The following is a 26,809-nucleotide window of genomic DNA, read 5'->3' as shown; positions in this document are numbered from 1 at the left end:
GAATACAGTTAACAACATGAATTTCAAGTCGCTTCCCATCAACTTCAGGTTCCATCAGAAGACTTTCAGCTGCCAGCACAGGAAAGGACTGCCTGAAAAGCAACACTTGCGGGTGTTTACCACCGGTTAAATGCTTCATTTTGTACTACACAGTACAGAACTCACTCCTGGCAAGATCCTAACATTAAGGCACACAGTCTGTAACCAGACACTGATAGAGCTTAGCACCTTCTAAAACTGCTCCTAACCCATACAGTCTGACATTTAAAAGTGCAGGCTCATGATGTGACATTTACTATGCAAACTGTTTTCATCCCACCCCATCCCCACTTTAATTTTATAATGACTAGAAAATAAATTAAATCCCTAGCAATTCAATGAAGTGCAAGTGTAACGATGTTCTTGTTCACAGCTCCATTGACTTCTACAGGATGTTATACATATGTAGATTTCATTACATTCTCAGCGCAGAAAGAGCATCTTGAACTGGTTAAAACAAAAATCCATGTAAAATGCATGTCTTGAAGATTTCTGATTAAAACAATGTTTTTCAACAAGCATCACCACCTTCCCTTTTCCCCCACAACTGAACAAAAAGTACATTTTGATCTCTGTAGGATTTCACTTGTTTTTCTTCAAATTTATTAGCTTCTGTAATTATATACTCCATTTTATTGTTAAATCAGAAACAGTAAGAGAACACTCTAGGTTGGTATAGTCATTTTACAATGAGCATATCAGCTACAATACCTTTACCTAATGTTGTCAGAAAACCAAAACAGAATCAGAACAGCAATTGATTTATTTTTTGACAAACCTGCTTATTGAGATATCACCTATTCTGTAAGGAAGAAAATACTCAAAAAATAAAAAAGTTAAAATTTAGTTAAAAGTTTTACTTGTTTGGGAGCAATCTCATAAAACTCTTTTTAATATGAGCACTTCACTTCACAAAATGAAAAACTATTTACATCATTTTGCTTGCAGTTTGGTCACATTATCTACACACATTTGCAGAAGATCTTAGGCAAAATAGGTATGTATCTTCTTCTGACATAGGCTATCAGATTGATTGCACATTTTCCTTTTACATAATGGCTCTCCTATAGTGCACTGAAGTCAGTGATCACTGTCTAATTACATTCTCATTTTAATTTATGGCTCAACAATAAAATCAATACCACTTCAAACCCAAACATCCAAGCAGCTGAATTACATATAGTATGAAACATGTGGATTCCACCTTTTTTAGACCTGATTTCCAAAAGAATAATATATCTCACTAGCACAATTATCAAACTGTGCAAAGAAAGAAACAATCTTTGCATCGAGTTGGTTTGAAAATCAAGGCATCTTTCCAAATTCTGTCCACTGATTTCCTGCTAGTTACATCTCATTTTGAAAATGTTCATTTCCTTATGGCCCTACAATGAACTTTTCAGCACGCAATTACTGAATTACAGTATCTTTTACATATATATGCTATATTTAGGCCAATAATGTAATTTCCATGTTACACAAAATCATTGCCTTCACAAGCAGAGTTGCTACATACATTCACAGTTTCAATAGATTGTAATTAGCTTCTCCAGTTGTGCTTTGAAAATTCCGAATATTTTCCAACAGTAAGTGCAAAGCAAATGTCCTATGCAGCTACAATTGGTCACAGAGTTATAAACTCCAAAATTATGAGAAGAGCCTTCTCTCATTCTCCATTTTCATCACCTGCTTTTTCAGGTATGACCTCCAGACTTCGACGAGGCTTTGAGATTTCTGCATTTTCAGTGCCTGGCTTATTAAGTCCACATGAAAGAGTGGCATAATGAATTTGCTTCAGATTCTCCAGTGCTTCATTTTTAGCATATTTGAGAAGATCAGCTTGTCCCTGTAAAGAAAATAAAATGCAGTTAGAATACACATTTGATAACAGCATTCTCTGCTCTTTTACCCTTCTGCTTGTTTCGGATTAAAAGTATTGTTGTCCTGCTAGGAAAAAAAAGAAAAATTAAAAAAACCCAAAAGAAAGACCAAAACCCAAAATCAAACCAACCAATGAAACAAACAAATTCTCAAAAACCAAAATAAAATTCGAATATGGATTATTTGGTGTTAGAAAGAATCAAGGTCTTTGCTGTCTCTGAAGCCGATCAGTGGCATCAGCAATGGCGGGGTACGGGTAATTCCTACCTAACAGTTTTCAAGAAAGTAACATGTGCTGTATTTTTAATCCATGGGGACTATAAATGTTTCCGCATAATGAAAATTGTGACGATTGATTTTAATACCTCAGGGAGCCATTTAAAGCTGGCTGGCTTTTTTGGCTCCTAGGGATTTTTTCTTTTCTTAGCGATGTGATTCACTCAATAGTAGGATGGTAAAGGACCAGTGCTTGTCAAAGCATGAAATATGAAAACACAGGCTGGTGAGCAACACATAAAAAGGACAGTGATGACAATGACTTCACAGGGCTGCCTGCAGTTCAGACATTTGCTATCATTTATACTATTGCTATCCATCTTCAGAATTACAAAATTGTTTAGGTTGAAAAAGCCCTTTAAGACCATCAAGTCCAACGATTAACCTAACACTGCCAAGTCCACCACTAAAATACATCCTTAAGAGCCACATCACTCTTCCTGTTCATAGCAATTAAGTTACAAGCAAAGCTGTAAGAGAAATTGTCCCAGGTTTAGGTGATTTGGCTCTTGTTCTACCCTTCTTCATCTCTTGATTAAAGCCCTCTAACAGCAACAGCTCTCACTGGCAGCCTGGGGACAGCCTTCCCTGCAGCTGGTATCTGCCATCCCTGCCCACTTGCAGCAAATGAGCAAGGCTGTAGCACATGGTGAGCATGTCTGTATTACTGGTGGGCACAGAAAGTTCAAAAACAAGAGCAGCAAGTCTGCAAGGGCCAAAGTGATTGCACTGTGCCTGTGCTGCAGAGGGAGAACTGCTCCACAGCTCACAGGGAAATACCTGAAGGAGAGAAATTCATACCTGAAGGGGAGAAATATACACACACACACACACACACACACACACAAACACACACACACACACAAAATAAAAAAGTCCAGGTAATGTAGTTCCTTGAGACTTCCAGCACCAGTGTCCAATAAGGTATGAACACTGACTGCACCTCCTCTTGTCATGTCTGTCCATCCTGGGTAAATTCTGCCTCCTGACAGACACTTCTCTTGAAGACAGGCTAGTATCTCTTCCAAATATAATATGTTGCCTCTCATCTGCCAAATAAGGTTGAAATGCATCTTTACCTCTTGATTTTAAAGACACAGGAGTAGAGATAGAATAGCAGTCAGACAAAAACGTGTGCACTCATGATGTGATACTCCTGATGCTTCTTTAGCAACTCAAAACATAAATACTATCCAATGAAGAGAGCACACTTACGTATGTGAGACACACAAATTGAAAACAAATACTACTTTCTTCAAAGAAATAATGTCCCCCCTCCTCTCACCCAAGACCATAATAGCCAAAGTCTTTTTTCCTGATCACCAGAGAGGAAAAAATCTAGAATGTCATCAATCACAGCACAAGCTTCAGTAATATTTTTTCCTAAAGAAAACCAGGGCTGCTTTTTTTAAAAAATCACATACTTTTATCCAAACTAACAAACAACTAAAAGCTAATTTAAAACACTCCAGCACACTACATGAGTCATATCTGGAGTGCATCTGTTTCTAGCTCAAGTTCTGTTTTACATGGATTAGTAGAATATAGTTCTGGAATTTTAATCAAATTGTTTATTATAGGCAGAGCTGCTAGCAAACAGGCTATTAATAAGGTTTCCCAAAACTTCTCAGTTAAAAAAACACTTCTGCTTTCAGTTACTTATATGCTTGCCAAACTTTAACTACTTAAGCTGATACTTTCTATGCAGGATTCTTGCCATTGGCAGATTTGGCAAATTTTATTATTATTTCTGTTTAATATTATTCTTTAACCTCATCCATATGGTTCATTCAGTTCTCAGAATAAAGATGGGGAAATGCCATCAGAAGTTTAACAATCTTCTATACTTCCTTCCCTACTCTCACTTGGGGAAGGGACTTGTAATTCAAATGACTACAGGGCAGTAGAGTCCAAGTTATGAGCTTGTAATAAACAAAAATCAGATTTTGCATGTGGTTAGTAGAATCACTCAAGATTCCATTCTAGATCATACTTCATCTCTTGACAGCTCCACCAATGTGGCAAGACAATGTGTATTCCATTCCCACAGAATAATGACTGTGCATTACAAAAAAAGCCTTTTTTTTCCTGCATGGTTTCTCCAAGCCACCAACATTGGGTTGCCAATGCACGCAGTCCAAAAGCCAGAGTAGAGGGGAGGAAGGAAGAGTCTGAGACAGACTCTGGAGAAGAGGTGCATGGGGAAAAGGAGGATGCAAGAGCAGTCTCTGGGACTGACCTGGCAAGAAGCCTAGGGCTGCAGAAAGGGAAGCTGGACTGCATTATACAAGGCAGATCTTACTGCAAGAGGAGATTGTGAAACACAAACACTGAAGTGCAACAACACTAAATTTAGATCTGACAGGTGAGCAGAGAAAGGGAAAGATTGAGGCAACATTTGGGATTGGAATACAGAAAGAAAACAGATTGACAAAATTCACCACATTGAAAGTAGCCTGAAAATTATATACAAGCAGAAGGAGTAACAACTCAAAAGAGTGAGAGATTGGTAATCAGAATAAAAGCTAGTGAGAAAGAAAAACAAAAATAAAAACACTGAGCTGGGAGAAAGCTGCTGAATGCAATGAATTGGGTGATGAGAAAATGGAAAATTAACACCCATAGAGGCAGCAAGGAGGAAGAAGAAAATAATAGGCACCAAGTGGGAACAGAATAGGGGATGTAGGAAAGCACGGAAGAAGGAATCAGGGGTTAGCACGAATGGCTGGTTTTCAGCAGGGAACTGAGTGTCTGGACAATTCCAACCAGGGAAGATGAACTTTGAAGACAAAAGAGGATCTAGGATAGAGGGTTGAATTACTGCAAGACAAGGTGTTCAGACTAAAAACAGTTGACCAAGCAGTATCATGTTCAGACCAGGGTGAAATAGAAAAATAAATCAGCGCTCACTACTCTCTTCTCCAATGCTCAGAATTTATTTCTGAATGCCATTGAACTCCGAAAAATGTTTGCGAGACCAACTGTGTTGTCATTATCTGCTGGTATGTCTTGATCTCAAGATAAAACAAGAGCCAACCACTGCTTCCAAAAATGCCATGAGTTCAAGTGAGAGAACTCTGCACAATTCATGTAAAGTGCCTAGTTCTGTTCATATACCATCATGAACACATATGCTGGGGAAATGAAACAGCATGCATCTCAAAAATTTAAGTGGTAGTCACAGTGAACACTATTGAAAAGTAATACAATGCATTGGAAAGGCAAAAAATTAAAAAGTCATCCAGATCTGGAAAAAAACTGCCATCACACACTCAATTAAACAGTCTCAAATATTTTCATTCTGGTTAGGTATCAAATGTCTCTTCTCCAAGGGCTCTCAAGATTCAGTTTCAGTTCTTTATATTTTATGCATACTGATTTTCACAGCAGGTGACTTAATAGCACAGTCAGTTGATTGCAAGCTGGAACATGGGAATCTCTTGGATCTATTGACTACTCAGGGGTCTTTCACCTTCTTAGCAGACCCAAATGACTGTAGCAACTTGCTCTGATAAGATGCATATTGTAAAGTCAATATAAGAGACCTACAAAAAGCTCAAACTTTAGGCAAGCAGATTTTTAAGGGAGTACCAAAAAACCCATGTTCCAGGAAACAAAGCTGGTTTGCACAGAGGACTCAATGCTGGGAACTGAAGCGGTTTTAGAAGCAAACCAGTGTGTTTCTTGCTGTGTGGAAGGGCTGTCTTCACCAGGCTTCCATCTCAGATTAAGTTAAAATGTAAATTAATTTAGTCCTCAGTGTTGTCTGGCAAACACACCAAAAAACTTGAATTTACTTCCAGCACTGTGGTTAACAGGCAGTTTGTGGTAATTCCCAAGTGGGAGCAGGATGGATCTAGGCCTTGCAGAGCACTGGGAGAGCACTCTCCTCACAGCAGCACACAGCAACGACTGCTTCCCTTTCGTTAACCATGGTTAAAATTCTTTTACAGAACTGAGCACTATGTAACTTGGGTATTTCATGTCTACAGGCTTCAGAAAAAGGTGTTTTCTAAAAAGACCTTAAAGAAGATCAAAGAACAAAACTGATATTCATTCAAAAGCTTTTTGTAAACAGCAGCAATAAAGAATTTGGATTAATTTGGAAGCCCAATTCAGTACCCTTTAAACGTCTCTGGCCCAATATGCCTATGCCATCTAGTCTGGTTTATTTTTCTTAAATCATTGTTAAAAACATTCTGTTTGTTTTGAAACTTTTAGCTAAGAGGCAGTGTTTTTATATTATAGCTCCTTAACAGTAACTGAAAACAAAACCCAAAACGGTTCCTATCAGGTCTTGTACATCCAAAATGAGGTACCATTTCAGAACCTGGATATAGAATCAACTAGAATGTCTCAGCACAGCTATCTTCATAAGCTGTTATGTATTCACTTGTGATTTTTGATTAACTGGTTCTTCACTAGGTGTGTGAATCTGAAAATAAAATTGTTCAGATGACCTTTAAAATAACTGCATGAGCACCCTTTCCCCCCAAAAATCCCAAGAAACTCTATCATTAAGGACTGGTCTTTAGCCCAGGTTCTGGAACCTGAAGCTCCTAACAGGAAATGTAAGAAGCCACAATCCCTTTCTCAAAGTGCTCCTCACAGTACAATGGAACATCACTCTCACCAACCTGGCTGAGTGGGAGGTGTCCCTGCCAATGGCAGAGGGGCTGAAACTGATATCTGTAAGGTTCTTTCCAACCCCAGCCATTCTATTATTCTGTGACACAGTACAATGTTTCATGCCTAGCTGACATGCTCTGAGTGCAGTTTTGGAATCAGGACATCAAGGCCTTAACTTCCTAACTTCTAAATAAAGGGTGAACTAGGAGCCAAAATCCCATCAGTCCAGCAACATCAAGAGACTAGTAGGTTCAGATATTTAAACTGAACTGGTCTTCTGAGGACCTACAGGACCAGGCAGTAACTATCAGAAGCTTTATGAATACTCTGTGGCTGCCAAAATTCACTTGGAGATTTGGTTGAAAAAGTTCAGATTATTTTTTTTAAAAAGTAAGAAGCTGCAGTCCTGTAAGTTCCTTGAATGTTCCATTTATAAATACATTTTTAATAATACTGCAGGTGCAGAACCAATGCTATTACAGAGCTAACAGATGCCACAAACTGCATGCTTTGCAAGAGAAAGCAATTCACATCCCATAATGCAACATGTCTAAAAGCTCATAGCCAACAAGAAACATCTAACAAATGCTGAAGTTGGGGTCCCACCTTCATTCCAAATACTTCCATTGACCTCTTCCTCTGTGTTTAGAACAGCTCTTCATTGCCAAGACTAATTTACAGACGCTGTTATGTTCTTCCTAAGGGTATCTCAAATTTTGAGCCCTACAGAGGGTTTTTCTCAGTTTTTCTATGCCAGACAAGTCCATAAATTTTTACAATAGGTTGTAGGAATCTGCTGCAACAGCAGTTAAGAGTGATTTTCCTTCTTCAATAGTGTACTTTTGGCAGAAAATGTGATTATCTATGTTTAGAAAATATAAATTCTATCACCTGAGTAGCAGCAATAAATAAATTACTAGCAAATAACTGTCAATTTGAAAGACATTAATATTGTAGCAGTTTACAATCTCTAAATCAGGCAATAGACCAAATTTACTCTAAGTGATGTTGCAAAGTTAAATATCTTTGTGTACATATATGGGGTAAGAATGGGCACATGTGCATATACACATGCACAAATTGGATGGAACTATTTCAGCTGAATTCAAACATACTATACTCATAAATACATCAGGCCACATGGCTTCAAATTAAGAAAAATTAAATCCTTTAAAACAGTAACTGTAATGAATGTGCATGCAAAACACATAGAGAAACTTGATAACTGCATCTGATGTTCTAAACAAAGTTTCCCTATAATTAAGCTGTCAATTTTTGTTGTTTTATCAAACTTTCCATTGCATCAACTGAAGTCAAAATTGAAAGAGAAGTCACAGTTGAAAGAGAACAATCAATAGGTATCTTGAGGGTAAAATGCAGCTTGATCAGTTTGGAAAATATATTAGCCACACCATGTGAGCATTCCATGAGTCCTCTGTGCAGCAGCTGAGGATGGTACTCATGTAGGTTTAGTAAGGCTGTTCAGAGCCACACAATAATTCCTGTATCATAGCCAAGAGTCCACATATTTATTGTGTATTTCCACATGGATTTTTCTACTATTTGAGAAGAAAGTTAACTGAAGAAGGCATGGAATTCAACATAAAAAAAAATCCTAAAGTGGTTCAGATTGTCGCTCTTCTGCTCAATTTCTACTGAAAAATGTGGAAATTCACTTTTCATCCCTGTTCTCTCATAGTTTTTTGAGAACTGGGAACATAGCAATGGAAAGACAGATTGAAATGATGATTGCAGATCTCTTTCTCCAGACAGGAAGAGTACTGTCTTAGAAACTGTTTAACTTCTCCTTAATTATATGACATGAGAGTATGGTTATAGCCTACAATAAAAGAGTTTGGAGTGAAAAACCTCAGTATGTCACTTCAAAAAAATCTTAGCCTTTAACTTTCTGTACAACTAAACATGAGCAACAGCACTTAGCAGATGCCTATCTGAGCTGCAGTATCTGTAAATTACTGTAAAAACATAACAGCATACTAGAACTTTCTGTAATGCCGCCTGTTAAAGTTTTAACAACAGGGTGATTAAAATCTCACCAATTTTTTAAACTAAAGTATTAATTATGGGACAAATTGAGATCCTTCCTAAAGAAAGGATCTTAATCTCTGATTAGAATAATACCACTGAGTCAACGTTGAAGAGCTTTTCTTAATAATCTCTTCAAAAGGAAGGTTTTCTAACTTCATAATTATGCTAATCCTAAGGACATGTACACAAACCCTTCAGTGCTCCTCAGAGCCAGACCCACCATGTGGCTTCTCCAGTTCCTGGCTAACGCAAAAATCACGACTTCACATTGCAGTCACTCACCAACTGCAAATCTCCCCCCCCCGACCAACCCTTATGTTCAGAATGTAAAGCAGAGATGAAGCAAAGGTACTGCTGTTTCAGGCAGCATTAAAATAGATTTGCCTATCCAAGCTGGTATCTGACACCTTTGACAGAAAGGAAGGGATAAGAATGTATTTCTTTGATATTTGCCCAAAGCTGCTGAACTGCCTCTTCTCTATCCCATCAGAAGCACAAGACTGATACATGACATTTCCCATACACTGTCTTCAGGAAACTGTATACAGGAAATGTGATATTCTGGTCCTTTACCTATGAGCAGAACCTGCATGAACATTTTTAGAATGCATTAACTGTACATGCTCTAGCAAATTTCACCACTTTTTGATTCTCCTTGGCATTGGATTTGTGCAGTATAACACAGGAGGGATTGGAGAACCAAGCAACATCATGAAAATCTTAACAGTTCAAACCAACATGGAAAGCTGGAGAAATACATATGCATTTCTACTTTTCTGTCATAGTTCACTGTGAGAAGAGGCAGTATGGAACTGTATTTTCAAGAACTAAAAATAAAAACTAGGTGGGAGAAAATAATTTTCTTTATAATTAAAACAGACTTTATAGTTTAATGTAGTGAAGAAGTATTTGATTGAGTGGGAGAGAAGAACTCATTAGAGGATGTAAACACGAAACTTGAATAATTTCAGCTAGAAGAATGGTGTCAAGGGAATAAATTAAGGGAGGCAGTTTTTCTATCTCTACAAATTTTGATATACTCTATTGAGATGAAAGACTCTGATAGGAAACCTGAACTGTTGCACATTCTAGTTTCCTGAGAGTCTTGCTCTGAAAGCTTTTCTTACACTTCATCGTTTACTCTTTTGTCAAAATGTAAGCAAACATGCTCGACAAAATGTAAAGAGAGTCTCCAGCTCATACACACAATGTATTCCAGCCTGGATTATGAACATAATTTGCTTCTACCATTAATCACCATTCATCACTGACTGCAGCTGGAACAGTTTCTCTTTTGTTTTTCAGTAACTGCTTTAACCTTAGCATTATTCCCTTTCAAATCACAAAACAGGGTTTAAACGCTGGCATAGCTTCCTTCCAGCCTGAGTCACTTTGCAGAAGTCAAGACTCATTGTTTCAGCCATGTATTAAAGATTACCAAGGATCCTGTCAATGTTAAAAGATTGCAAGAAGAAAATGTCAGAAAAACTAAATGAAATAAGCTTCTATAACACTACACAAGAATAACAAGTCACATTGAGACTCTGCTGTGGCCCAGGTTATATAAAACAAACTGGCTGTGATTATAAAAGTGAATAAATCCAGTTGAACTGTGACACAGAGTAATGACCAGTAACAATATTAGAATGACAGATTTGAAAAGAAAAATACAGTGACTAACCAAAGGAAGACACATTACCTTTAAAATTGTAATGTTCCACGTAAAACTTTCTACTGATTTTTGTAGTTTTCTTTCTTTTAGGCCTTCTCTTGCTCCTATATTGTGCAGGTTTTCATGAAACTCCATTGCTGTGGAGAATAAAAGAAGGACAAACATAGTATCGATTTTAGTGCATTTTTGTGATCATAGAGAGAGCAACTTGAAACTAATATGGCAAAAAGACAGTGAAAAAGCTTCGGAAGTTTTATTTTTCAAGCACAAATCTATCTGATATAGGAAGATGCAATGTCATACAACATGCCAATATATACAAATCTCTCTAAGCCAAAATCCACTGAAGCACTTGTTAGGTCATTGCTATCCAAAGATGGAGCCCAGCAAGTACAGTAATTTCACAAATACAAGCCGCACCATTTTCACCAAAATTTTGGTGGAAACCCGGAAGTGCGGCTAGTACTCCGGGACGGCTAATATATTAACAATATTCTAAAAGCTGCCAACACGGAAGTGAGAGCCCGCGGCAGCCCCAAGCCAAGCTGGAGCCTAGCCAGCCCCAGCAGAGGTGGGAAAGCCTGGCAGAGGCGGGGCCAGCAGTGTGGGGGGCAGGCGACAGAGCCCGTGCCAGCAGCGCGGGGTGGGAGGGGCGGCAGAGCCCGAGCCAGCAGCGTGGGGAAGCCCAGCAGAACCGGGGCTAGCAGTGCAGGGGAGCCCAGCAGAACCGGGGTCAGCAGCGCGGGGAAGCCCAGCAGAACCGGGGCTAGCAGTGCAGGGGAGCCCAGCAGCGCGGGGGCCTGCAGTGCCGGCCAGGGCGAGCAAACGCGGCGGCAGCAGTGCAGATGGGAGGGGGGGCGAGCGAGCCTGGCAGCAGCAGCAGCAGCAGCACCGCCCGCCGGCCCTGAGTGGCCCCACTGAGCCGTAGCGCCGAGCTGGGCCACCCGGCCCCGTCGGCAACCATGAGCGGGCCGAGACTGCCTGGCACTGCCCCGAGCCAGTAAACCCCGCTATGCCGCGATCCTGTTACTAATTGGCAAATTTGTGAAAGCTGCGCACGGATTCTCGCTACGAACGAAAGTGCGGCTAATATTCGGGTGCAGTTTTTTTATTGACAAAGACATCAACGTTGTCGACGCACCAGAAGTGCGGTTTATACTCCGTGCGGCTTGTATTCGTGAAATTACTGTATTTCCTTTAGAAATATAATCTCTAAGCATAACTGAATTTGTTGTACCACATGTAAAAACCTGTTTGTAGTTGCTATAGGATGGAAACAGTAATTCCACTAACTATTCTAGCCCAATAAATTCATTCAATGCCTTGTTCTTTTATGCATTCACATCACAGTTCTCCAGTTTACAGCTTATATGGTGGAGTCTGCCCAGAAAATAAACACTTTAGCTTATCCCTGAGAATAAAGGAATAACTGTGTAGGAGGAACTTGCAAAGAATGCAAATTACATTTTACCACACCATGTAAACTACTGTGTGCACAGAACCTGTATCTGACAAACTCCAAATCAAAAATTTTTGGTAAAATTCACATTAGCGTGATCGAAGCACTGAGTGGACCAACCAAAGTTTGTTTTTACGCTGCACAGATAACAGAAACATGATTTGCTTTCCATGCTGCTGTTACAAGCCATATAAAAATAAACGTTAAAGAGTTTCCTTCACACAGGAGAAGTCAAAGGTCCATCCGTGGGTACACAGAGCAACCTAACGTGGATTACAGCTACTCTCCTATAAAAGTCATTGTTCAGTTGTGCTCTCAGGATCTCCATCTCTAATAACGTACAGGGTATTTTGAGGTCAAAAGTTGGCAAGTACTTGTGACATACACCTAAGAGTTAAAGCACAAATTATCATTTTAACTGTGTTGGTTGCAATCTTCTATTTGCCCAGTGAGTGTATGTACTTCAAAATTTACATGTACTTAACTACCATGAATAAGTATATAAACTTGGGTTGGCTGTCAATCTGAGAGAAGACTGACTTTTAAGGACATTATCTCTTCTTCATAATCTCTCTATCCCACACTCATGTCTCATTAAAAGAAAAGAGAGATGACAGAATGTTTTTATTGTACACTCCCTTACCTTACTCCCACAAATACACACACACATTTTTAAAAGTACTCATAGATTCATTTGAAAGGCAAAATTGTTCTTTCTACCTTTTCTTACTATTTTAAATTTTGCTACAAGAAAAATAAATGGCAAATATTTTCCCTAAATTAACATACTGTATCATTTTTATTTCAATCACTGTCTATAGCTCTGCCTCTGTAATCTCAAGTATAATGTTCATATTATATTTCCACAAAATAGATTTCTAAACAGGTGAGAAATCAAAGTTCATCAACCCATCATTGTTGTAAGTATCCATTTCCCATTCATATCAATCAAAATAATAAACTCCCAATATGATTATGGAAAGATTATACACAGATCCATATTTACAATATTACACTTCTAGAGCCATCATGACAGCACAGATTTTTTGATCTGTACAATGAATTCTGAGACATACTGGTAAACTTTTGAAATTCTGTACCTCGTTTCTACTTTAACAATTACTGTTTTTGAAGTCAGTGGACACCAGCAATTGATAGTAACTTGAACTGAAGCCAGTCAGATATTAAGAACAATGCTAAGTGCCTGCATGTTGAATGTGGAATTGTTGCTTTGTAGATTTCAGATTATTTTGATGTATACAAAATTCCTGATATCACAGACGTGGACACAATGGGGACCACATATTCTGACAGCCAGAAAAGCTCCTTCATGTTCACTGACAACTTTCTGTGGTGATGTTCTTCCCAGTCTACACTCATGCTATGATACATTTCTGTCCTGCCAAAGCCATTCTACCCCAGTTAAGTACACTTGGAAGTTGGCAGGAACATCTCATCACTCTTCTTCAGAAAATGGAACAGTCAGATCATCCTACCAGGACACACACATGTAAACTCTCAGCTATCAGGTGCCTCTTAAACACTACTGATCACTCCCCTATCCTCAAAATCTCTCACAGACTGACCAACTCCTCATCATCATGCTACGCAAAACCTACCCTATTCCGAGCCTAAACATACAAGCAGGGGCAAGTAGATTTGAATTTTATTTCCACTTCCATTACTAGCTATTGACTGATTAATTGAAATGAATTATTTCATCTCTTTGTCTCAGTGTTTCCATTGCTGAAAGGCATGAATTGCATTTGCTACAAAATATATGGACAATTAAATTTTAGAGCATGAATGCAGCACAACATTTAACTGTTGACTATGTCTCTCTTGGCATTCTTCTTGTATGTTCCCACTTGGTTTTCTTGCACTTTGCCTTTGGAATTATTTCATGCAAAGGAATAACACAAGTGCTAAATTCCAAAATAAAATTTATTACAGGATAACAGTAAAAGGAAAAAAAGAGGAAAGACATTCTCATTTACAGCTAAATTAATAGAAGAAATTACATGTCCATATAAACCCACGTAAACGTGCCTTCAGGATATGCTAACAAAGAAAACTCAGTGTTAAATTACTTTTTTATATACACCATTTTCTGTCTCCTTGCAAGTAAAAATTCAGCTCTCACTCTCATTAAGATATAGTAAACAAGTCACTTTTATGAGGCTTAATTACTTGTAGATTTATTAGTCAATTAGTAATTTTGAACTGCCTGAGAGCTCTTGAATGATAACAGGCACACTATTAACCTGATGTATCACTCACTATATTTTTGCATATACCACCTCAATCAAAGAAAGCACAAGTTAATAATATTTTCCATTTATTGCAGCAGATGTTAAGAAAGATACTAAGTCACAACTTTCTGAGTAACCATGAAAAATATATAGGATGTGTGCTCTTCTGTTTGGATGACAATTTCTGTGTTTTAATTTTTGCCCACTGCACAAATCTCTTTATCTATAATGAAATTATTATTGACTGTTGCCTTGAGCCAGAAAGCTCAAATCTAAAAAGCTCTTTTGACTGGAGACTCTTTACTAAAATCGTTACTTGCACAGAATCACTGGGGTTGGAAGGCAGCTCTGGATCAAACCCATGGCTCAAAACCAGGATCAGAGAGAACAGGTGGCCAGGACTGTGTTGAGGTGGCTGCTCAATATCACCCAAGGGTAGATATCCCACCTTTTGTGGGACTGAAGTGAGACTGACTGGCTTAGTCCTACTTTCAAGCTTTCTTTAACTTGTTTGACTGTGGTAACTCTACTGCTTGTGACAGTGTGAAGAGGTTTCTAACATCATTATTCAGTCCTATTCTAAATTTCTGCTTGGGGGTACTAAGGACACTTAGTTTGCATAGCCTGCACTAAGAAGTCTGGTCATCGCTGCATAAGGGTGAGCTGACAGAAGCCACACAATTTCCTAAGCATTTGCAAAACGAAAACTGATTCAAGCCCTCCACCAGCTTTCCAGTGAAACATTCACCCCAACTGCTGCAAGGCATGTAAACACACTGTAATATATGGAACAACACAGCAATAGCATTATTCAACAGCAGCTTTGCACAGTGAACAAAATACTGCCGACAAATTTTCCTAATCACAACCTGAGATATCACAGCATATTCCTCTCCCCCGCAGTACACTTGTTTATTCTAAAGCATTCTCATAAGCAATCCTTCAGTATTCTCAAATAGTATTTTCCCCATCAGTGCTGAATCTCCTTCTGGTTCCCCAGTGAATGCTGGCTAGTTTGAATTTCGTTATTGTCTCAGCTTTTCCCTGCCTCTCAGATCCTTTCCCACAGCCTGGAATGCATTAGATGGCTTTAATACTTCTTCATTCCCCCAGGAATACCTTACCATTCAAGATGCTACTCTGAAATTTTATGCACAATTCTCTTCTCCCATTTTCAGTAAATTCAAATGGCATGAAGAAAAGAGAAGTACTATAAGGCTACTCGATGCAATAGGAACCATGTATCATTGAGGAGATTAACAAAAATTTGCCTGCTTAGTCTTGCAAAAAGAAAACCAAAAGAGGAGCAATTGCTCTCTAGATACTCCAGATCACTCAGGTAAGACCTCAGACCTTAAAGGATCATTGCAGCTAAAGGGCAATATTAGGCTGGCTGTCCACCAGCGAAATCAGAACTTACGTAAAATTTATTAATATTTTTAATGTGGTTCTGTGATCAGCTTTAAAATGAGAAAGTTACTCAGATAAAAACCTCACATTCATTTTAAAATACAGCTCGACATGATCAAATGATCAATTTTCAAGAGCCGTACTGGGAAGCAGATTTCAGGACCTGTGTTTCCATCCGGCTGCAGGAAACTAAATGACAGTATAGAGAGCAAGGTGTCTTATTGCTATGATGTGCTTTAATAACAAAAGGTTTTCCTAAATAAAACATACAAGGCAATATAATTGTCTTGACAGGGTGATAATTTTGAGTCATCCCCTGTCAGAACAGCTTCCAGATTGGAACTTCAGCTTTGTTTTATGTCCTGGATTCTTAGTGTTTAATTTTTCACAAACAAGTTCAGTAGATACAAAACCATTAAGAACTTAGAACATTCATATAAACTAAAATATGTGTTATTGTTCTACTGATGCTTGAAATGCTAGAACAAAGATGCCCTGCCTATTGTTGTAGTCCCAACATTGTATCTTCATTAAAAAATATTATTTGGTGATATATCTCAAAAGCAACATTTTTCATACTATTAAAAGACACCCATCTTCAACTGTATTTAGTTTGAAAACATAATTTCTTCCTTTCTTTATAACGGAGCTACATCATATGAAGTTCATTATCCTTAATTGCTAACTAGAAATGACACCTGTTGGAAATTGGTTAGCAATTCCTCCCACTACTGGGCTCTCACTATAGTTCCAAAATACCACACTTAAGATATTAATTAAAATGTGATATATAAAGCAGCATAAGTGATTCTGCTATTTTTAAATTAGTTAAGAAGCCTATATTAAAAAGGAAAGAGGTCTTAAGTCACTGAACTGCATGCAATTATGGTTTTACATACAATATATGTATCTTTGTTTATTGTTATATATCTTGTGTATTATTATGTATCTTGATTTATTAAAATCAAGATGTGAAAAGAAACTGAAACATGGAAAACTGGTGTACATATCTGTATGGTACAAGTTCAGGAACTTTTGGAACTCTGAGATTTGGTTTTGGTTTTGTAAGACTTCCTATCACAAAACTCTGGCATACAATCTCAGTTTATAGCAAAAAATCACACCTTTTCTTTAACTGAGAACCAAGATACTAATTTTTCAAGGAATCTTTAGCTAAACAGCCAGCACAACACTTGCTCAGCTGTGCTTCTAAAGCCAAATCTCGCCTTGACATGCTCATTTGTTTTCTTTGATGAAAGCTTTCTTGCCAAGAGATGATTTACAACCTAGCTGAGACATGACTACACAGCAGGTGGGCTCCTCCTGCTCTGTTTTTTCTCTTAACAAAAGAACTTTATCAGTGAAATAGCACAGTGATGAAACTCTGGCAATAAATGCATATACTGAGTAGGCCTAATATGAAATGAGTAACAAACAAAATTTGACTATGTCTATATGAAATATACACTGGTAACACTACAGTTGTGAAGCACTTAAATTCAGTCAAGCCAACTATGGTTTATTTCATTTTTGGTAGAGCTCTTTGATTTAATAGCAAATCAAATACTTTCCAAAACAGTTATAAATATAAAATAAAACTAAATAAACATTACATTTTTTTACTGTAAGGAAAATACCTCACAGCTTTTGATTAGGTCACCAAACCTTGCAGATCTACTACAATGTAGACTCATCTCAAACACTTACAAGGGTGCTGTGAATAATTTTCATACACAGACTTGACAATAAAAAAATCCAATTAATCAGTTTATATAGTCAAATACTTCTTCCTCCACAGTGTAGGTTAAATGGTAATAAAGGAAATGAAAAATTCTAGGAGAGGATTTAGGCTCTAAGTACTCATTTCCACATACAAACATTTAATTTGTTTACACAGCTGTTACTCTTGGCCACATATTTGAAAGTGACAGCTTTAATTTTTTACAGCATTAAATATGTTTCTTAATATTTTTATTTTAGATTATATTCCTTAAACAGCCAGCTATTTCAGCCACACAAACAATTTCCTCTTAAAATTAATTTTAGTAGAAAAAGAGATTGGGAAAAGAGTATGGCTACCAGACCATATCAACAATAAATCAAATCCATCATGTTAGAGAAGCAGTAGAAGTCACTATACTTGTAAATTCTCATATATTTTGCTTACAAAACACTCTTCATACAAAGATTTAAAATGAACCTTAATAAAGAAATGCTTAGCGTACTTCTGCATTTTCTAAAAATCATTACTAACTGCAAACACAGAGTCTTAGCAGGAACAAAGATTAAATGCTGAAGTACTTCCAAACACTTAGTTTCCACTGAAAACACCAAAAAAAATGTTATGCCATGACTAGAGAATCAGAATTTCTTGGCAGTTTCAAAGAATATGTTGCTGCAGATTTAAGACACTCAAGGCATGAATTATTCACATTCAATATATTCAGATAACTACTTGACAAAAGAATACAGTACCTTAATTAGTTGTCCAGTATTTTTTAAATACTTCAACTTCTTTGGCACTGTCTCTGTAGTAAGTGGAAATGTTCGTGAGACACAGATATCTACTGCCCCTACTTAGGTGATTAAAAACCATTTTGGTGCCCAGTGCCCTATTATTCTTGAAAAATAGTCAAGACACATTGCATACTTAAGAGAACCTTCTTATTCTAATATCCCAAACAGCAGTGGCATCACAGCCTGCCAAGCACCATCTTTTCTGCATCCTTTCCTTTAAATTGGTATTTAGTCTTCCAATCCAGACTCATACAGTCCCAAATGCAATCACAGTAATTCAGTGTTCCGTATAAGAGACTTACTTTAATGCTGGGGAGACACTGAGGACTTCAGATGCTCACTAAATTCTTTAAGAAACCATCAGAAGAGATTCAAAGTAGTTGCAGTACCAAGCTCACGCTGGTATGAAGCTGCAAAGAGGACACCTGTAACATCTATGCTACAACTTCATTACTTCCAAGGGTTAAATAACCAGCTCTACCCTTCCAAACACTTTCAAGATAAATCCCATGTAAAATTACCCTTCTAGTTACCAAAGTCAACAAAAATAACATAAACAGACAAAACTCATAAAACCCACACTAACACTTTTTCTGTTCCTCCAAAACAACACTTCTACAAAATTCACAGACAACCAGACCTTCACATACTAACACAGTTGTTCTGGAAAACTGATCCATGGTATTCCATCCCCAGCGTACAGAAAACTTCATTCCACAAAGACACTCCTCTCTGAAGACAGACTACATTTCTGAATGGGGGTCAAGTTCAGCCACTACATGTATGGGAATGAATTGAGACTGTCAATAAAGGGCATAAACACAAGAGAGGTACAAAGGAGAGGAATTTTTTCCACAGTTGATCTAAGCACAACTTTTCACTTCCCCTCCCCCCCCAGTAGAATGTGGTTTCAAGAATATTCAAGGCACAGAAGAGGAACAGGTTTATAGAGCCAGGGAGTACATGCCGCGCCAGTATAATCTGAGCTGCTGTGGAGCTGCACCTGGAGAGACTTAGTGGAGTTATTTGAGGAGGAATGACAAATAGGAAGAAAAAATACAGAAAAAAAAAGGAGTAGACAGGACAAAGAGCAATCAAGGAAAAAACAGACAAAAATTATTAACAGAATACAGAATGTTTAGAAACCTAAATAAAGGGAATAAGTTGAATATACCCTTTTTATTCCTTAACTATCAGCAAAAGCCTATTGTGCTAATAAACATTGAAAACTATGTTGCGACAAGTATGGAGAAAGGAGTTAAAACAATTTGATAACTGGCTTATTAAAAAATGGGAACATAGAGAAAACAAGGAAGAACAGGTATCTCAAAAGCATGCAGAATGGTTGAGAGGGGTTTACAAGTACTGCCCTAGCCATAGCAGGTGATGTTGGAGTTTATGTGATGGTAAATATTATAGATTGCTTTCTTTTGACAGTGAACCTCATGAAAAATATAATAATGGATTCAATTCTAAGATGTAACTTGAAGATCAGCAAGTCCTACTGATGGCAGTTAAAAAATTTAAATATTCTCAGGTACAAAGTCCAGCAATAATAGCTGCATTTCTTCCCTCCTTATTTACAAAACAGTAGTTTAAAATGCAATGGCTTCTAAACAAGAGTCAATACCTGCTGATGAGAGGCAGTATTTCAGAAGACAGGGATTAACAAGTTCTGATGAACTCCACAGTACCCAAACCATAAAAACTATAAATTCTCTTTCATGTCAGGGATAACCGCAGAAATATTGGCAGCCTAGTCATTGCCTTTCACAGTTTAAATAAAAAACTCAATTGCCTACCTATATACCAAGTCAAAAGTACTCCTCAATAGTTAAGTATATAAATTTCTTTTACTCTGTCAGTGGATTATCTAATCTGACAGAATATTACTTTTTCTTACATGTTTTATTTTGGTGAACGTGAGTCAAAAACCAACTTAGAATACAAATAACCACAACAAATATTAAAATACAAAAAATAACAACAGCTCAGTGGAAGTGTCATTTTGCTGGAAAACTTAAATAGTAACAGTGGGGAAGTAAGAGTTCCAACTACTCAAACAAAATTGACTTTATTCCTTTAATTTTCAACTACCAGAAGTATCTGAAGTGTTTATATGGCCATCATCCTAGTATTTTTCTGCATGAAGCTCAGATTAACCTTTTTCCAACAGACACTGCATATTGTGTTTACCTTTAATGGCATCCAGAATGGCTGGATACTTCCTTTATTGAAACCATATCCTGCTATTGATGCTGCTGAAGGGCTGCTTTGAACTACATGTTAGAAAATACACTCCTTTTATGTCATTCATTACTTGCATTATTAAATAAAGTCAGTCAGATGGGATAAATAAGGCAGACTCTGCTCCAACAACTCAAATAATCAAAGTATGAAGAAGAAAGAGAACAGATGGATAAAGGAAGAGTGGGGAGCACAAGGAAGCAATGAAAACTATTTTGGTTAAGGTGGTAGGAGGACATGTGTCAATCTAGCTATATTTGTGGGATAATTTTAAAAACAACTTCAAAGGAAGTAGCCTGGTGGATGTTTACAGAGAGCCTTCGGGACAACCTGATAGAAAGCATGACGAGGACTGAATATCTATCACGCACTGGAAACTCTTGGTAACAAATGAGCAAACACAAGAAAAGTGAAAGCAGCTCAGTCCTGATGCACAATGAGGAAAAAAGTATAAAAATCCATCCAGGGACAGAGATCATCAAAACAAACGCCAGGAAAATGACATGCATAAGGCAAAACTATGATGGTCAAATGCAGAGAAAGGATAGCGAAGCTGAGATCCCAGAAAATAAGAATCTGAACAAGAATTCTGGCTGCACAGATGCCTAGGGAAGGTTATGTCTATAAAACCATATGGAAAGAAATATGTATGTTTTTTATGAATCTGAACTCTTAAAAATTGATTCATCCTTACTTTGAACAAACAGTGCTGAAATACACATTTATGCATCATATTAACACAAAACTGACACTGCTAGAACTCTACACAATAACTTCGTATTCTGAATTAAAACAGAAACCTCAGAGACCATTCCTTGCAGGTATTGTCAAGGCTATCTTTTCCCCTACACTCATAAATTTACCCTTACTGATTTTATGTTTAATTTTAGTCACAAGATTACAGAATCATAGAATGGTTTGGGATTTGATGAGACCTTAAAGATCATCGAGATCCAAACCCTCTGCCATGCACAGGAACACCTTCCACCACACCAGGCTGCTCAAAAATCCTCCACTCATATCTACATTTGATAAGGTTCAGTAGTTCTTTGTCACCAACAAGATGTGTTTGGTAATTATTGCCCCCCATAATTTAATGAATATTTGGAATATTCTTCTGAGCTTCCACTGCTGAACACCAAAATTAATTCCTAAGTCATGGGTCTCTCTTTTATCCACAGATGAGCTCAGGCGGTATTTGAATTCTAAGCAAAAATGCAATGGAAAATTCAAAAGATAAGTTCAGGAATGATGTGATTTGAGTATAAAGAAGGCTATAAATGGGATAAGGTGACCTGGACATTCAAATTCGTTACGCTAGCAAAGATACAGGAGCATTTTAGGTCTCTAAGAGATTCAGGGAATGGACCAGATTATCTTCAAATTCCCTTTAGCATTGAGATTCTATTTTCTTGCAGCATCTTAAACTGGCTTAATAGCAACAAAATAAATGGCACTGCAGTCATCTTGAAGCTATGTGGATTTTTTCCTTAATTCGAAAAAGAAGAAAAGTACAGTGGGAAGCAAAGTAATATCACATTCCCAGATATTTTCATTATACATGTATCTAAAATATTTTCAATCACTATTTAACTAAAAACTGAATGTGTTGAGCTGAAATTGATATGCTGATATGAAGAAACCAAGAGGTTTTTAATATGGTTTAATTTTAAAGAATCAAAAATGAGGAGAGATATTTATAGTTACATGATATCAGAGAATAATAATAGCAAAGAACCTGAATTCTGAAAATAGCCATCTTATTAATTGCATCTTTGCTTATCCAAAATGCTTCAACCAAGGAAACAGTACTGCATTTATTTTCAAATTAGGTCTGAATTCTATAGGAGGCCAAAAGTCTTATTATTAAACCTAAGATAGAAAATAGTTCAGTAGAATGAATCCACTTTGCCTATATGACAAAACTCTCTTACAAGCATGGTTATGACAACAAAAATTTACTTCTTATTGGTAGATTGAGTACTTCTTATTTTAGCATCTTTTTCAGTCTTTGAGCCACAAAGAAAACAAAAAAGCCCAGAGAAAGGTGTGATTTTGCTTTCTCTTATCAAGAAACTACCTAGGAAAACGTATTATCTTTTACTCTTAATTAGGATAGCATCTACTGAGATCATGAGATTGATCAGTCATAAGATGATCTTCAAAACCCATTGATATTAAAAGGCAATTCAGTTCAGCTCATTCATCTTAAAAAATGCCTTGACCCTGCAGGGCTAAAGCTGCCCTAAATAGCAGGATCTATTACATAATCCATACTTAGGCTTATGTCACCATGCTGGAGGGTTCTCATTTGAAGGAGATCAAAATCTCCACTATTTAGCACAGGCTTTAAGTTCTTAGCATTCATAAACAAAGGATTCCTGACCCAACTGTCCCCATTGTAAAACAAGGCGGTAAGACTTAATAAAGTCAGATACATGGAAATTTACTGAATACTGAAATTTAGGCAACTAGCTTTTGCCTTATCTCTAACCAAGGATCTAAACTGCTTAAGACACTGGTGACGCTAAAAAAAAAATTGCACACTATCACCACATAAATGGGAGGTGATTTAAGAAGCAAGCATAAATGTCTACCAGGCAACATCCTTACAACACCACAATATATTTTTTGTTTGGTACTTCTGCGGTTTAACCCCAACCAGCAACCAAGTACTGCACATTTGCTCACTCCTCCTGGGTGGGATGGGGGAGAGAATCGGAAGAGTAAAAGTGAGAAAACTCGTGGGTTGAGATAGAGACAGTTTAATGGGTGAAGCAAAAGCTTCTTGTACACAAGAAAAGCAAAACATCATCCTATGTAAGCACTGCTCAGCAGTAACAAAAACATCTCTGCATTATCAGCCCTACTTTGAAGCACAACTCTATGACACAGTCCCGTATCTGTACCTAGGAAGAAACTATCCCAGCCAAAACCACCACAATATTTTAGATAATCTCTGCATCTATCAATAAGAGATGTGAAATAATGGTATGTATGTTTGGTATTTATGTTTCACATCTTTAATAAATAGGCAACTTAAAATTTTCATGCATTTTGACAGTTCTATGGTTTGACTAAAGTTCACAGTGTCTGAGGAGTATAGCCTGTGAATCAAGGGGAGATCTAAAAATCTAATCTTCCTTGGTGCTGGTCTGAGATGAAAGCCACTGTTAATAGGAGAGAGTTTTTAAAGGAAGGCTGAAGGTGTAAGAGCATTCTTTTTTCTTTTTGGGGAAAAAACAAAAACAAAGATACTGGAATTTGTAGGAGAGCGGAAAAGCAAACCAAAGAATGGAAGAAAATAATGAAAGATAATGGGAGCTGCAGGATGCTGACTATCAGGTAGATAAAAAATGTATTTGTATATAAAAAGCTTTTGTTCCAATTGAGTTATGCAAAACATGGCTGTAAATGCTTTGGTTGAGTCTTTGGCAGTATTCCTGTTTCTGATACAAAATGTGATGCATCACTTTGAGCAAATTTGTAACATTATTTATAAAACAGTTAAAAGGTCAAAAGAAAACAAACATGTTTAAACAATCAGGTCAGACTGCTATCAAAACAAGCTGGAAACCTTCAAAATTCAGTTGTGTCCAAATGAGAACAACTGTTACAAAAGGGTCAGTTTGTGAATATTTCAAATATTTATCAGACCCAGGAAGTTCTTTTAGAGAACTTGTGGGAACAACACAGAACCGAAGGGCATCCACCCAACAGATCCAGAGAAATTCAGAACAAACATCTGAACTAGTGTCACCAGTGATAATTATCAGAAAGCAATGTTCTCCTGACAATTCAAGTTTCACCAAAACATGGATGGGGCCACCACAACAAAGAAGAAAATTTCTCACATAAAGAAGAGCAAATGGTTAAAAAGTTTCAGTGTCAAGAAAGATCATCCTCTTTGTTTCCTGTAAACTTGTGTTTTCATTTGTGGAAATGACTATACCGACAAGCTACTGTCCATGTATAAAATACTTGCAATTTCCAAATTCAAGATGTAATTCGATGAATCTTTGATTTCTATTATTTGAAATGTCTTTTCCCTCCTACTGGATGTATCTACATTACAACAATCTCTTATTTTTTTGTGTGTGAGGTTTTCTGTTGTTTCGGTTGTTGGGTTTTCGTTGTTTGGGTTTGGGTTTTTTTGCTACAATTGGATACTGATTATAAGTTTTGGCAAATAAAAGAAAATGCAATAAATTCGGAACAGTATTTTTTTAAAGTAGCTTGTACTTACCTGCTTTCTGACATTGTACTATCTTCTCATATAAGCTATCTGTATTTTCAACCAGAATCCTGATGGTGTGAATCATCTGTAGAGAAAACAAATTAAAATATACAGAATATCTGTAAAATTAAATTTTTACTTAAAATTTTTCAGCTGTAAGTGATGCTTAAAATTGAACTCAAATCGATAAACTAATATTTATGGCTAACATAATGAATACACTCATTTTCCTGGTCATAATGAGGCAGAGAAGTGCCCTAAACGTAGCATAAAAGCATAAAAAGTATTATTTTGGGCTGGGATCTGTAAATATTGAAGCAAAATGTCTACTCCATAGTTCACTGCCTATCAAAGCAACTGGAAATAATACAATCAGGCAATTCACTTTTGGTGGTTTGGGTGAGGTAACCTAGATGCAATTTTCCTCTTCCTCATTCACTCCAACATTCAGGATGATGACCACTCATGACCCAGTGCATCCTTTTTTCCTCAGCATCATTCCATTGCTTTCCCAGACTTTTTTCCTCTACATTTTCCCTTTTGTGGCTTGACCTGCACATATGTATGAGACAATGCTTTATGCAGGAAAACAAACCACTTGAGGCTGGTAGAGGAGGGTAAGAAAAATAAATCATTCCTTTAGCCATTCTTTCTAAACAAAAAGCCTTTCAGGGAAGCCTGGCTGAATGCACAGCTACTAAGATGGAACCGGGCAGAATTTTCAGCCTAGAGTATGTACTGAGAAGTAACAACTTTGCTTCACACCTTATCCACTGAAGCCTCTGGTATCCACTCAAGCAGACAATTTTCTCCCCACTAAAACAATGACTAAACTTTTGACATGTTACTTATGTGGGTGTTCATGTGGAACTTGCTTTTCCTTAGGAGACCACAATTCGCTTTTATGAGGAGGAACATTCCATGTTAGAGCGGGAAAAAAAAGCTCAAACCTCTCTAACACTCCTCCTCAGAGAAAAATTACTCTAAGAGGCATGATTTCCTCACACATATTAGAAGGAGCCTTTCTCAGCTGAATGACATTGAGACTATTTTTCTGACCATTGCTCCAAGTAAAGCATAAATCAATTTTGAGAAGCAGGCAAGCAAGTCTCAGATTTTTGATTGTGACAAGTGTGCAAGCAAGTGAGGAGGAAAAACACCTGCACAAACTACTCTACAGGCTTCCACAACTGTCAGCTGCACAAAAATCTGGTTTAAACATATGACAAAGCATTTAAAAATAATTCTAGTTCTATTTCTATTATTTCAGTTTGAACCAATAAAGAAATTTATGCAAACCCTGAAATTTTTAGTTCATGCTACACACAAGCAGCTTGTGAATAAGCAACTTCAGAGTATATGTGGAGGTCATCATATTGGATAATTTAATTTAACCCTCATATCCCAATTAATCTTTATTTAAAGTACTTACAGTAATTTCACGAATACAAGCCGCACCAATTTGACTAAGATTTTGCTCCTAAACCGGAAATGCGGCTAATAATCAGGAGCGGCTAATACAACCTCAGAAGTGCCTGCCAGAGTGCTGAGCCGAGCAGCTGCAAAGTCGGCATTTTGCGATTGTTACAAATCGCTACTTTGTTGCACCGCGGGTGGAGCCTGGCTCCCTGTAGGCAGCACGGGGGGCGGGGAGAGAGGCGGGAGAGCTCTCTTTCCTCCTCTGCCACAGCCCAGGGGAGAGACGGGGGTTGGCCCGGCGCCGCCATTGCCGCGGCCCGGGGAGGAGAGGGGGGACCCGGGCCGCCCCTACCGCGGCCCGGGGAGGAGAGGGGGGACCCGGGCCGCCCCTACCGCGGCCCGGGGAGGGGGGGGGAAGCCCGCACCACCATTGCTGCGGCCCGGGGAGAGGGGGGGGAAGCCGGCGCCGCCATTGCTGCGGCCCGGGGAGGGGGGGGGGGAAGCCGGCGCCGCCATTGTTGCGGCCCGGGGGGGGGGGGGAAGCCGGCGCCGCCATTGCTGCGGCCCAGGGAGGGGGGGGGAAGCGCGCGCCGCCATTGCCGCGGCTCGGGGAGCCGACGGGGTGCTTTGTCCCTGCCCGCCGCCGCCGCGGCAGGAGCGGGGAAACTCCGTCCCTGCCCGCCGCCGGCGCCACGGGCGCGGGAAAGCTCCCTCCCCACCCG

General features: G+C 38.1%; 1 protein-coding gene across 1 annotated transcript in view; it reads right to left on the bottom strand.

Annotated features, from left to right (window-relative positions):
* Positions 1-619: 619 nt before the first annotated feature.
* PLCL2 (phospholipase C like 2) overlaps positions 620-26,809 on the bottom strand; it is a 122,905-nt gene continuing 96,715 nt past the window's right edge. Inside the window, exons 5-7 of the mRNA XM_033066925.1 lie at positions 24,678-24,753; positions 10,574-10,683; positions 620-1,885 (exon numbers count right to left, since the gene is read on the bottom strand). Of these exons, the coding sequence (XP_032922816.1) occupies positions 1,706-1,885; positions 10,574-10,683; positions 24,678-24,753 (366 nt within the window). The 3' untranslated portion in view covers positions 620-1,705. The remainder of the gene's footprint in view (positions 1,886-10,573; positions 10,684-24,677; positions 24,754-26,809) is intronic.

The sequence above is a fragment of the Catharus ustulatus genome, chromosome 1, assembly GCF_009819885.2.
Source record: "Catharus ustulatus isolate bCatUst1 chromosome 1, bCatUst1.pri.v2, whole genome shotgun sequence".
Taxonomy (NCBI): Eukaryota; Metazoa; Chordata; class Aves; order Passeriformes; family Turdidae; genus Catharus; species Catharus ustulatus.
The sequence above is the reverse complement of the archived record's forward strand: the minus strand, read 5'-3'. Positions and strand labels throughout refer to the sequence as shown.